This window comes from Balaenoptera borealis (genome assembly GCF_965194805.1).
Source record: "Balaenoptera borealis genome assembly, chromosome: 1".
NCBI classification, from domain to species: Eukaryota; Metazoa; Chordata; class Mammalia; order Artiodactyla; family Balaenopteridae; genus Balaenoptera; species Balaenoptera borealis.
In genome coordinates, this window is record NC_138860.1 from 177,815,803 (window position 1) to 177,829,221 (window position 13,419).

The following is a 13,419-nucleotide window of genomic DNA, read 5'->3' on the forward strand; positions in this document are numbered from 1 at the left end:
GCAGCTAGACAGAAGTCTTGTTTTACACGTCAGGAGATCGTAAATCTACTGAAATCTTTTCTCCGTAGTGGTCTAGTGACTGTCCAGTTCCAAATCTGTTTGGTCAGGGCTGGGGCGGGGCATGGCACCCCAGAGCCCCAGGCCACCTGCACTATATTCCCATAGCCTCTTCCCTGCCTGCCCTTCACTGGCCTCTTGTCCTTGACCCCTGCCAGGAACCCCCTCGGTGTGCCTAAGTGAGGCCTGCATCTCGGTGACCAGCTCCATCTTGAGCTCCATGGACCCTACGGTGGACCCCTGCCAGGACTTCTTCACCTATGCCTGTGGCGGCTGGATCAAAGCCAACCCCGTGCCTGATGGCCACTCACGCTGGGGGACCTTCAGCAACCTCTGGGAACACAACCAAGCCATCATCAAGCACCTCCTCGGTAAGCATCCCCTCGGTAAGCACCCAGCAGCGGGACCAGTGGACGGGCTGCAGAGGACGGCTGTCCGCTGGACCTACCTGGCCAGGCCTGGTTGAAGGAAGAGCTTGGCAGGATGGGGAGACGAAGGGCTGCGGAGTGGGTGAGAATGGGTTAAATGTCTGCCCCATCATTCGGTGTGTGATCCTGAGCAAGTTACTTCTCTCTGAGCCTTACTTTCTTCATCTATGAGAACAGGATGAATAATACCCAAACTGCAGAGGTTCGAGAACTAGAGAGCACATGTGTGAAGCACTAACGTGGTATGTGTGACATGTAGTAGGTGCACAAGAACTGGTAGCTGTGGTCATTGCTCTTCTGGCTTTAAGCTGTGCCTTAGTTTTTGACTAGTACTGACTGTGAGTTTTGCAAGTTATGAGCAAAAGGAATGAAGGCTGAGCACACTAGATCAGATTTTAAGGTTGTGAGCTGATCAAAATTCTAACAACGGTTTTATCTGAGGGTTATTCATTGTAGGCAGAAGTCTTCCTTGGCCTCATGGTAATCGAGCTTGTGTGACAAGCCGTCTAACCAAAGTTCTTCTCTTTATACCTTGTTAGGCCTTCAGCACCTCTAGTTGACCTTGTTGTTGGCTGTTTCATCCTCAGGTTAGAATCCCATGTTGGTCTTGTTTGAAGTTGTATCCTTAGTTAATGTCTGTTGAATTAACATCTGCCTGTTGGGTGCTTCTCCATGTGGAATCAAAACACCCTGTGCTGTAACTTATAGAGGTCCCGACTTAAACCCTTCAGGGCCGAGACCTTCACCATACCTGTCTCCTGCTGACCCCTGCCCCATCCTGGGACTAAATGCTGAGAGAGGCTAGGTCATGAAAAGCCAGTCAATTAATCCACCAATGACAGAACTTAGATTTGACAAATACTTATTCAGTTTAAAAAAAAAAAAAAAAAGCATCTTGATACTCAAAAGTAGGTAAATTGAAAAAGATACCTAAAAGGGGGCAGATCTTCCCAAAGGGACAGAAACCTTCCCATGAGATAGGAAAAGAGTCTAATTTGATGATTATGAATTTCAGGCAACTGTGTCTTTAAGACGAAAGTGGAAATAAGCAAACTAGGTTAAAGAGACCTTTGCTTGTTTTCCCCACCTCAGCTCCAGGGGGCGTGGCTGCTGCAGGGTGAAACCCACCCACCACTTCTTGGCCCCCAGCAGCTGCTGGGCAGGGCCCCCTGGCAGCCGCCTGCTTGTCTCCCTGAGAGACAGAGCCAGGTGGTGTGTGAAGGCGGGGCTGAGGGAACCCCATATGTCAGGAACAGCAAAGCCCTCTGTGTGCTTTATGCTACCCGGGTGCCTTTGCAAGGGGACCCAGCCTTTTATTTCAGAGCTAAAGGCAAACATGTCTGTGGTAGCCAGACTGGAACTCAGGGATGTTCCTTCCCCAGCACCTAAAGACACAGCCAGGGACTGGGCAGGGACCATCAACCAAAGCAGGAAAACAGTCCAGATAGGATAATGAGATGGGCTAGTGCCTCTGCTTCAGTCACCAGGACCTGGGTTCAAGTCCTGATTCTGCCACTTACTGTGTGATCTTGGGTCAGTTACATAACCTCTCTGGGCTCTTGTCTCATCAGTACAATGGGAACCATGCCTCCTCCAGGTTTGGAAAATTAAATGGGAAGATATCTTTAAAGCGCTTTACCTGGGCCAGGTGTATTGTGGTGGCTGCTGTCTGTGTTGGTGTTACCATTATTATTTACCCTTGACCTTTGCCCAGTACTTTTTTTTTGCCGGTTTACAGAGCTCTTTTGTAGATATCACCCTATGTGACGCTGTAGGGTAGGAGCTAGGAAACTGTTGCTCACCCCGCTTGATAGACGAGGAAACTGAAGTCCAGAGAGCTCCTCAAGACAGGCTAGCAGGTGGCAGAGCTGGGACTGCCTGACTCCTGGTCACGTGTCCTTTCCCTGTCCCACACCACCTCCACCAGGTGCCAGGGGCAGTACGGCTCCCTGCCCATCTTGTTGGGGAGAGCCTGCAGGAAGCACGGAGCTCTGAGAGTCTGAAGGAAAGAAGGAAAGAGGCTGGCACTTGCTGAGTGTCTGCTATGTGCCGTGCTCTGTACCAGTCTCGTCATATCCACTGCCTCCGTAATCCTCACAGCTACCCTGGGACTTAGGAACTGTGGTTCCCATTTTATGGATGAGGAACCTGAGAAAAGTTAAGCTTGCCAAGGACACCCTGCCAGTCCAGGATGAAGAGGGACTCCAGCCAGGGGAAGCAGTTAGCACCCAGAGGGGATGGGGGAGAAAGGCAGACGGGCCCTCTAACTCCCCAGTCAGGTCCAGAACTGGCCGTTGTGTAGGACTCCCATGGGTCCTGATCCTGCTGGTTCTAGGCGGATCTTGGGTCTTATCAGGAAGACCTTGGGTCTAGGCCAGGACCGAGCCCATCCCCCTCCCCTACCCTGCTGGCAGGAGTCCTGGACCCTGGCCTTACATCCCCCCTGTCCCTGAGGGTCAAGGTAGGGGTGGGGGAGTGCACTGAGCTGGGCACGGAGCAGCCAGAACCCTGGCCCCGGGGCCGGGGCCTGGTGGTATCAGGAGCGAGCCCTAGCATGCTAGCTTATCACGTGTGGCCTTGGACGAGTGACCCGGCTTCTCTACAACTTAGTTTCACTATCTGTGAAATGGGAATAACGGTGCCACCTAACCCTCAAGGTTACTCTGGGTATTGTCTCACTGTGATGGGTCAGAGTGCTTAGCACAGAGTCTGGCACCTAGTAGGTGCTCGGCAGAGTAGGACTGCCCTTCTCAGTGGTGGTGGGTGAGCTCCAGCCCAGACATCTCCCTACAAGCTGTGTGACTACAGAGAGGCTGCTCAGCCTGCCTCAGCCCTTCACCTATGAAGTGGGAACTAACTGCGAGCATTGGCAGGTGTGTTCTAAGGATTAATTGGGTGGTTGAAGAAAGAGTAATTATTGCTTATTTTATTTCTTATAGAAGCACTGATAGAGCCTCTTATCAGGAAAGGAGGGATAGGGTGTATCCATGACCATGCTGGGTTGTTTACTTGTATTATTTTATTCACGCCATGGAGTATGTGCCCATTTTACAGATGAGACTCACAAATACAGAGGAAACATATTTCCTAGGAAATGGTAGAGCTGGGATTCAGCCCCAGATCTGTGAGGCCTCAGACCTGTATTCTTTCTTTACTGATTCTGCTGTGCACACAGAGGTCACAGAGCAGCCCACAAGTATGGTTGGCCAACCTCCTTTCCCCCAAGGCTGCTTGATTTCGTTCTCCAGGCCAGGTGAGACCTGGCCGAGACCTCATGAACACAGTAGTTGGGGTCACCTCATGTCGTAGTGACCGAGAGCTTCTCCACAAGGCATATCCTGGCAACCCCTCTCCCCGGGCTCACTCCCGGAAACCGGTCTGGATACGGCGCCTCACTTATGGGCCTTGATACCTGGGACTTTGATACCTGGAAACTCCCGAAGAGGCAGGAAGTAGGTGAGTGGGTGACCAAAATATGCAGGAATGTGGGCCAGTGCATTCTTGGGCTTAAGGCCAGGCTGGTTTCAGCTCCCCCAAGACAAAGGGGTCAGCCAGCAGGCCTCAGGAGGGAGCTGGAGCTGGCGGGGATTGGAGCACACAGGGGCGCCCCGCTGTCCAGGCTGGCCTGGGGGGCGGCTTCTCTAGGAGAAGAAGGACAAGTCAGAGGCCAGTAAGGATTGTGTCAGCTGGCCAGGCAGGACAGCTATTACCATCAGCTTGCCATGTGACCTTGGGCAAGCCACTTCTTTCTGTGAACAGTGAGTTTACTCTGGCGCCCTCAGAGGAAATCCAGGCAGATCTGTAGCAGGTGGGTTGAACTGGGCCAAGGGCCACCGTGGCGTGTTCTGGCTGCCTGCTGGCTGGAGGGGGGTGACCTCAGCTGCATGAGGCACAGATGCCTCTCCCAAAAGACACTCTGCCATCCACCCAAGCTGACAGCTTGGGCTGTCCTCGTAGGCTTTGGGGAGACAAGAGTGTCCTCACTTCATTAGAGGAAAGATACAGCTGGACCCGTCACCCCTTTGGCTGGGCCTTGCCTTAGGCTTTGCAGCTTATGCTTTTAACACAGACTATTCTGCCATCTAGAATACCTACCTCACCCCCTCCCAGTCCTTCAAGACTTTTGTCAAACCTGCTTCTCCCGTTATGCCTTCTGTGGATACCTAAGGGCCTCTCCAGGCTTGAGCTACAGTTATGTTTTGTGTACTTGTCATATTTACTACATTTTATATTCTAAGATTAATCACGCAAAAAAAAAATTGATGCCTGCTTGTTGTAACAATTCAAGTAACACAGATTCCATAAAGAAAAAGTTAGTGGTTTCCCTTTCTTCCACTCCTGACACCGGTCTCCCTGAGAAATACAAACAGAATCATTCCAGTAGCATTAAATTTGTCCATGTCAGTGACTTGGCAGTTAATCATGTCACCCTGTGACATCTCTTCTATTTTCATTTTGATCTGTTTTTCCAATATTTACTGTCTAATGTAGTTTCATCTTCCTGTACACATTGGAAATTCTACGGACAAGCTCTGCATCTGAAATGCTTTCTATCCAATATCACGCCTGCAGCAGCAGGCCTTTCTTTTTCTTTCATGTTTGGGGAGTGGTGAGATGGGCTGATTGATAAATTGATCCAAGGATGGGAGTGGGTATCCGGGGCTTCTTAGGGGTGGCTGGACTGCTTCAGATCTACCTCTGGTTTTCCAAGCCAACCTGCAGAAGAGGAAAGGGAAGCAGAGAGAGCTTAGGCCTCTGCTCTGGCCTCAGCCACTCACTGGTGTGACCTTGGACCGGTCACCCAGCCTCTTGCCTATAAATTGGCACCCACTGGTGGAAACGGCTGTGACAAGATACACACATGCAACCATACCCACACACAGAGGAAGTAGCTCATTTTCTCCGGGAGGCTTAAAAATGCGTGGGTTCAAATTCCGGCGTGCCGCCCATTAGCTCTGCCTCCATAGGCGAGTTCCTTCGTCTCCCTGGACCTCGTTTTCCTTCTGTATGAAACGGGGTGACCGTATCCACCTCAGGGTGTCAGTGTGGTGATGAAAAGATCCCAGCACACAGCCTAACGAGCAGTAGTCACCAGTAAATGGGAATGGTCTTATCATGATTTTTGTTCTTCTACAGAAAAAGGCACTGCCTTATCAGCGCCCCCTCTTACCCTCACCGGATGGGGCTCCTGAGCCCTGTGACTGTCTGAATTGTGTCTGTGGTTTTATCTAAAACAAACGCTCGTCCTGCCCTGATGTGGAGTCGGGGCCCCACAGGCTCCTGGCCAGCCGGTCTGGCTGCAGCACAGAGGGGGGGCAGTGCCACAGAATCCCAGGAACCCCCATCTCTGTAGCCTCCCAGCTGCTGGAGCATTTGTTTCTCCCCAGGAGTGATGTGGGAAATGGTGTTCCAGTAAAAACTCCCAGAGGAAGAAGCAGGCCGATTAAATGCTATGCTATCTTTCCTCTCGGGGACTTTGGGGAAGTGACTGAGAAAGTTTCTGGAATTTGGGGTCCCTAAAAGGAAGTACCCAGGCAGTTGGAAGTCCTATTATCTGGTCCTGGGCTGCCAGATTGTTTCCAGACCACTGGGGCCCTGGAAGTGCCACCATCTCAAAAATGTGGCCCGCTGCTGGGTCCTTGATGCTGCCCTATCCATTCCTCCTAGGCTGCTCCCTACTTCTGAGAAGTAAACACGGTCGGGGGGTGTCTTAAAGGAAACCAAGCTTTTCCTCAGGAGAAAATTAACTGTGCCTGACTTCACTCTGAAACCCAGCCTCCTCCCTCAGGCTGAAGTGATGGATGCCTTTCTCTGTGTCACTCCCAGACACGCCTTCATTCATTCTCTCAACAGTTACATACTGTCCACTAACTGTGTGCCAGCATCCCTAGGTGCCTAGGATCCTGTGAGGAATGACAGTCTTTTTTGTGTGTGGAACTTACATTCTCACAGGGGAGACAGACAATAAACAAATACATGAGTTAATAGATAACATGGTTGTGAACAGTTAGGGCCTTGAAAAAAATCAAGTAGGATGCAGGGCCAGAGAAGGGGGAGGTCATGGTAGCCACGGTGATCAGGAAGGATGGGCCTGCAGAGAAGGGGACATTTGAGCAGAAGCTTGAATTAAGGGAGAGAACAGACCACAAGGATGTGAGGGGAAGAGTGTGGCCGGCAGGAGGAACAGTGAGCACGGTGGCCCTGCGGTAGGAGCATGGAATCGAGAGGGAAGGAACAGAAGACAGGCTAGAGCTGGTGGCCAGGAGGTGGCAGGGCCCAGATCATCCAGGACAGTGTCTCTCAACCTTTTTTAATGACTGCTCCCTCCCTAAAATTTTAATACCACAGATATACTACTGTATGCTTGTTTCTGGACTGTATGTATGCATAAAAACAATAAGATGTTTCTGGGGACTTCCCTGGTGGTCCAGTGGTTAAGACCCCACACTTCCACTGCAGTGGGCATGGGTTCAGTCCCTGGTCGGGGAACTAAGATCATGCATGCCACGCGGTGCGGCCAAAAAAAAAAAAAAAAAAAAAAAGAGTAAGATGTTTCTGCCATCCAAGAACTAATTCTCTCCCCGCCGTTAGGAGCAATATTGCCCCAGTTGAGAATGCATGCTATAGGGCCTTCTAGGCAATTTTAAGGAATGTGTATACTCCAGTGCCTATTTGAACTGAAAGTATTCAAGACAGCAGCTCTGTAAACTCCCCCGAGGGTTCCACTTGGATGTTTCATAGACATCTCAAACTTAAAACATCTAAAACCGAAGCGCTTATTCCAGTCCCCGAGCCTACCCTCCATCCCCAGTTTCCGCATCTTAGCACCCCCTTGCTCAGGCCGAGGAAGCCTGACAGCATCTTGACTCCTATTTCTCTCACGTTTCCCCTGCTTCTCACCCCTTCTCTGCTGTCACCCTGGCCCAAGCCCCCACCATCGCTCCATCGCTCACCTGGTCTGTTGCAGCGGCCTCTTACCTGGCCATCTCGCTTCGGTTCCTGTCCCCCAAGGAGCCTGCCAGGTCGTAGGTGCCCTGTGAGTGAGGAGGAAGGAGAGGAGGTGGAGAATGTGCCATGGGTTGTCCCGATGGGCACAGGAGCCAGAGGGCGGCGGTGGGGCAGGGGAGGAGCTTTACCTGTTCCTGGGGCTCCTGCCCCAGCCGGCGTCAGCTTGGGAAGCCGGGGTGAGGGAGGGGGAGGACACATGCTAACCCCTGGTGGGGCTCACACTCCTGTCCATTCCTGCCCAGCCTGCCTCATTTCCTCCCCGTGCAAGCCTCCAGCGGTACCGGGCTCATCCCCCAGATAGGGCATCCTTCCTCATCAGAAGCAGACCCTGAGCTCTGTTCTTTCATCAAGTGTCGCTAAGGGCCGCCGTGTGCACGCCGGTGCTGGGGGAACAGGGGCGACGAGGACGTGCACTAGTGAGTGAGGCAGCCCCAGCACAGCCCCCACCGACACTCCACGTGCAACTCGTCCTTCATCCCCAGGGCTCCGGCAGGGAGTTCCCAGGCCGCCCCCTGCCATCCTCTCCAGGCCCCCTGCACTTTCTCCTCATGGCAGTCGCCCCACGTACAATCAGATGCCTTGCGATGCTTGCACTGCTGTCTGCCTGGCCCGCCAGGCTGGCCCCGTGCGGGCAGACCCGTGGCCGTGTTGCCTGCTGCCTCCCCACACCCAGCCCGGCAGCCTCCAAACCTTCAGAACTTACTAAACATTTGTGGGGAAACAAGCGGAGGTAACAGCCAGGGTGTGGAGCTGAGAGGAAGGAAGTTTGACCTTGACAGTGAAGGAGAGAGGGAGGCGATGCATTCCCCCTCCTCTCAGCGATCATATGGGGCTTGTGTACAGGTGTCGGGGAACGGGGGTTCCGCCTGGAACTCGCTGTAATCGGCACAGCCAGGCTGTTCCTTGGGAGTCTTTCTTTGGGCCTCTTATCTCGGTGGCCTTGGAGCCATGGAGGAGGGAGATGCCAGGCCCTTTCGTGGGCCAGAGCACACAGAACACGCCTCCCCCGACACTGGCCTGGCATTTCAGGGTCATGGCCAGAGTCAGATGCTGCTTCTGGAGTCTGGTGAGCAGTGATGATTCTTCAAAAGCCTAGGTGATATAGCTGATTCACTTTGTTATACAGCAGAAACTAACACACCATCGTAAAGCGATTATACTCCAATAAAGATGTGGAAAATAAATAAATAAATAAAGCCTAGCTGCTGGGGGCGGGTGTTGTCACAGAAACGAGGCCCCTGGGAGGGGCTCTGCTTTCCCTCATGTTCTGCTTCGTGAGTCTGAGGAGCAGGGCGAAGTCAGCTCTCCCCACGTCTGCGCTCCCCCTCCAGAAGGCTCTTCTCATGCTCCAGTAGGGTCTGGGGGACACTCGGGTGTTCCCAGGGCTCAGCAGTGGTTGCCTGTGGTCTCCAGGGCTGTGTGTACCCTCCACAGATCCTCGGCACGCAGGCCCCTGGACCTCTGTCTCTGTATCTCCCTTCAACTAGCCCCAGGCTTGTCCCATCCCCTGTTGAGGGCTGTCACCCTGACTGCAGCAAGACGGGGGCTGATGCTCTCTGACCATTGACACCCATGATGCTGTTCATGGTAAGAACTGGGGGGCAGAGGAGCTCTCGGGAGAGGGGCTGGGAAAGCTAATTAGGCTGGTCAGGAAATGACTCCAGCCCTTTTGAAACAGGCTACACCAAACATTTCTTTTCTCCCGTGCCTTTTTATGCTTCCTTGCTTTTCCTCATACTGTCCACTCCCCCCAAACCCAGTACCCTTTCCCCTCATTTCTACCTGGTGGGTAACTTTTCATCTTTCAGAACCAGCTCAAATCGTAGAACATCCTCTGGAGAAAGGCCCCCCCCGCCCCTCCCCACTCCATCAAAGGGCGTGACTTTTCTCTGGGTTCCAGAACCATTTGCGTTAGTCAAAGCACTATCTTGTCTTGAGGTCATATCTTTGCATGTATGTGTCACCATTTGACCATGAGCTCCCTGGAGGCAGGAGCGGGTCTTAATCGTGTCCAAGAAACCTAGTGGCCAGCCCAGTGCCTGGCACCCAGTAGGTGCTCAGGGTTGAGGCCCTTCGTGAATGAACCTCTCAGGAGAAGCTTCATAGGCAAGATGGCCTCTGAGAGGCCTTGAAGGCTGAGTGGGGTTTGACAGTATCCTATGCAGAAGGCCAGGGGGAGCTTTTTCTTTATGTGTTTACTTGTTTGTTACTTGTGTCCTCACACTGGAAAGGAAGCTCCATGGAGACAAGAACGTTGTCTTTTTTGTCCCCAAAGCTGGCACAGAGCCTAACACAGAGTGCGCAGCTAGTACCCGCTTAGTGAATGAATGGATAAAGCTCTGCCGGAAAAGGAAGCAAAGGAAGGGGTTTCAGGGTCCAGGAGGGATGAGAACGAAGTGAGGAAAAGTGGCCAGAGCAGTGAGGAATTCCCCAAGCGGGGCGGGGCGGCAAAATGAATGGCGGGAGCAGAGGGAACCGGGGGCCCGGCGGGGTGGGGGTCTGGAGCAGGGCTCTGAGAGAAAAGCAGATCCTCTGTGCCCTGGACAGCAGGAAACCATCACCTTCGCTGGCTGCAGACGGGACACTGCCCCCACTTGTGCCCGTGCAGGAGCGTGGCCTCAGCGGCGGCATCCCGGCCAGGGCACCAAGGACAAGGAGAAGGGACAGAGGCTCCCGCTGCCAGGGACTGAAATGCCGCTTGTGGGGGATGGGAAGGGACACGGTGAAGGGCCTCTGAGTCAGCTCTCAGTCTGATGAACATGCCCGGCCCCTCTGAGGAAGAAGTGGAGAGTCAGTTTGTAATGAACGGGGCCTTAAAGCTTCCGTCCAAGCCCTGTCTTTACCACAAGAAAGGTTCTCTGGGATCTGAAAAAAAAACCAGACAGGTCTCTGTCGCACGCACCGGCCGGGGGTGTCTGGGTCACACGCTGGCCGGCAGGGAAAGCAGACTGTCCTCCCGCTGGGTGGCCCGTGCTGCCAGGCCAGGGGCACGTCTGAGAACCCATCCAGCAGAGGGGGAGAAGCACAGTCTCCTTACCTGTGCTCAGCGAATGAGGAGCCCTCAAGTCTGCCCACGGCGGTCAGACACCCACCGCGGCGGTTCCTCACCTGCGCTCACGGGCCCAAGTCCCAGCTCTTGTCACAGCTGAGAACACCGAGGCTCCAAGAGGGACTCGCCCAGGGCCACCCAGTGTGCAAATGGGGGCGTGTTGCAAACTGCTGTCCCTTGTCGTTCCAGAAAACTCCACGGCCAGTGTGAGCGAGGCAGAAAGGAAGGCCCAGGTATATTACCGTGCATGTATGAACGAAACCAGGATTGAGGAGCTCAAGGCCAAACCCCTGATGGAGCTGATCGAGAAGGTGAACCCCTATGCCACATCTCCTCCTGTCCCTACCCCCTTCCCCATCTCCTGCCCTTGCCCCCTTCCCCCTTCCCCCATCTCCTCCTGCCTCTGCCCCCCATCTCCTCCTGCCCCTGTCCCCCATCTCCTACCCCTGCCCCCTGTCCCCCATCTCCTACGCCTGCCCCCTGCCCCGCATCTCCTACCCCTGCCCCCTGCTCCCTTCCCCCTTCCCCCATCTCCTCCTGCCCCTGCCACCAGCCTGTCCCCCTGGCTTTTGCCCCAGCTCTTAGCTGCCACCAGGGCCCAGCCACCTCACACCTCCAGCCACCTCGCCCAGCTGGATCATGGAGTCTGTCTGCTGGCGTGTGTCAGGTTGTCTGAGTGAGTGTGTGTGTGTGTGTGTGTGTGTGCATGCACATCTCTGTGTAGGTGGGAATGTCTGGATGTATTTGTATGGGGCTGTCTGTCACATGCATGTGTCTCTGGGTGTCTGTGAGTGGGACAAGGGCCCTATTTACAGGGAAGATGTTTCTCTACGTTGCTGCTTCCATTTCCTCAGCGGGCATGTTTGTGTGTGAGGGGGGCTGTGTTCTGGAAGGACCAACAGAAAGTCTGGGATCAGAAACAGAGCCCTCCCTGTGAGGGGGGCCACGCTGACCTGGGCCCCCCCTCACCCTGTGCAGAATGAGGCTTCTTCTTCCTGGGCACCTTCCAGTCAGCCTTGGATGGACTTGGGGGTCGGGGGTGACGCCCGAGGCTGGCCGTGCTGCCCAGTGCACACAGAAGGGTGGCCATGGGTGTTTTCGGGGGAACTCCTGCTCCCCGGAGGCCCGCCTCCTAGGTGGGCTCAGGGGAGGCACTGCAGCAGGGTGGGGAGCTGTGGGCATCTGGGATGGGACAGCCCCTCCCCGCTGGCACAGGCCCCACGTGCCAGCACATGCCCAACCAGGGAAGACTGAGGAGATGAAAAGCATCCCAACTCGGAGAGAAACTCTGGTAGACCTTAACTCACCAAACTTTTAAAGAATAAGGACCCTTTTTTATAGGCACAATTGAATTTCTGCTTTAATAGGAATTACATTCATGTGATTGAGTATGCAAAAGTGAACAGAGTACAGGAAAAGTCTCCTTCCCATCCCCATCCCCAGCCACCTAGGGAGCGGCCGCCATATGTTTTCATGACTGGTCAGAAACCCCTAATGAAGACAGACCAGGGACTTCCCTGGCGGTCCAGTGGTTAGGACTCTGCGCTTCCACTGCAGGGGGCGTGGGTTCAATCCCTGGTCAGAGAACTAAGATCCCACAAGCTGCACAAGATGGCACGGCCAGAAGAAGAGAGAGAGAGAGAGAGGAAGGAAGGAGGGAAAGGAGGGAGGGAGGGAGGAAGAGAGAGAGAGACAGAGAGAGAGGGAGGAAGGAAGGAAGGAAGGAAGGAAGGAAGGAAGGAAGGAAGGGAGGGAGGGAGGGAGGGAGGGGGGAGGGGGGGAGGGGGAGGGAAGGAGGAGGGGAGGGGGAGGGAAGGAGGAAGGGAGGGAGGGGGAGGGAGGGAGGAAGAGAGAGAGAAAGAAAAAAAGGAAGACAGACCAGCCCTTTCATTTACTCCTGAGGCTCAGAGAGGTCAGAGGACTGCAGAGGGTCACAGAGCAAGTCAGCCGCAGAGTCAGAATCCACACCCGGTCTCCCCCGACACCGCCTCATCCCCTCCCCGGCCCCCCTCCCTCCCCACAGCTCGGGGGCTGGAACATCACGGGGCCCTGGGACAAGGACAACTTCCAGGGCACGCTGCAGGTGGTGACGTCCCACTACCGCACCTCGCCCTTCTTCTCCGTCTATGTCAGCGCCGACTCTAAGAACTCCAGCAGCAATGTGATCCAGGTGAGGGGCCTGGAGGCCCGGGGAGAGGGCCGGGCCTGACCGTGAGGGCAGAGCTGCCCTTGGGCGACAGGCTTCTGGTTTCTGAGCTTGGTTATTTCTGGAGGCTCCCAACTGTGAGATTTTTGCAGGCAAGTTGTGAAAGGGCAGGCTTGCCTTCCTTGGGTAGGTGGGGGTCACTGCAGCACAGGTGAATCTTTGGGGTTCTGATTGGTTACTGTGGGTCCCAGGAGTGATGTCAAGTCCTGGGCACAGCTGGAGTCACCTCCCGGTCACCCCAGCTCAGTCTCTGGCCTTTGTGGCTCTGCTCGGAGTAGCTTTGAGTCCACCTCTTCCTGCCAGAGCCTGCCCCAGACTGAGTATCAGCACACCCAGGGGACCCCAGCCCTGGTCTGCCCACCCTCAGATGCAGAAGCGAGAAACCCGGGTTGGGGGTCCTGAAGGCTAAGTTCCCACCCACCTCTGCCACTCACTCACTGCGTGACCATGGGCAAGTGCCTCAACCTCTCTGAGATGAAATTTCCTTATCAGTCAGATGAACTATAGCAACACCTACTCTAGGTATGTCAAGGTGTGGCCCCAGGCTCTGATAGGAGCTATCAGGGATTGACCCTCCCTACCTGCCCAGCACCCAGCAAGGCCCTCACTGGCACTCTCTCCTTGAATCCTCATTCCAGCTCTGCGGGTTTGATAGTTCCCCTATTTTCCAG

The 13,419-nt window shown here is 54.4% G+C and overlaps 1 protein-coding gene across 2 annotated transcripts in view; it reads left to right on the forward strand.

Moving 5' to 3' along the window:
• The window catches only part of ECE1 (endothelin converting enzyme 1), a 119,728-nt gene that overhangs the window by 72,079 nt on the left and 34,230 nt on the right, over nucleotides 1-13,419 (forward strand). For both annotated transcript variants that reach the window (XM_082372731.1, XM_082372730.1), the window contains exons 4-6: nucleotides 216-428; nucleotides 10,732-10,853; nucleotides 12,566-12,712. In XM_082372731.1, coding sequence (XP_082228857.1) covers nucleotides 216-428; nucleotides 10,732-10,853; nucleotides 12,566-12,712 — 482 coding nt within the window. The remainder of the gene's footprint in view (nucleotides 1-215; nucleotides 429-10,731; nucleotides 10,854-12,565; nucleotides 12,713-13,419) is intronic.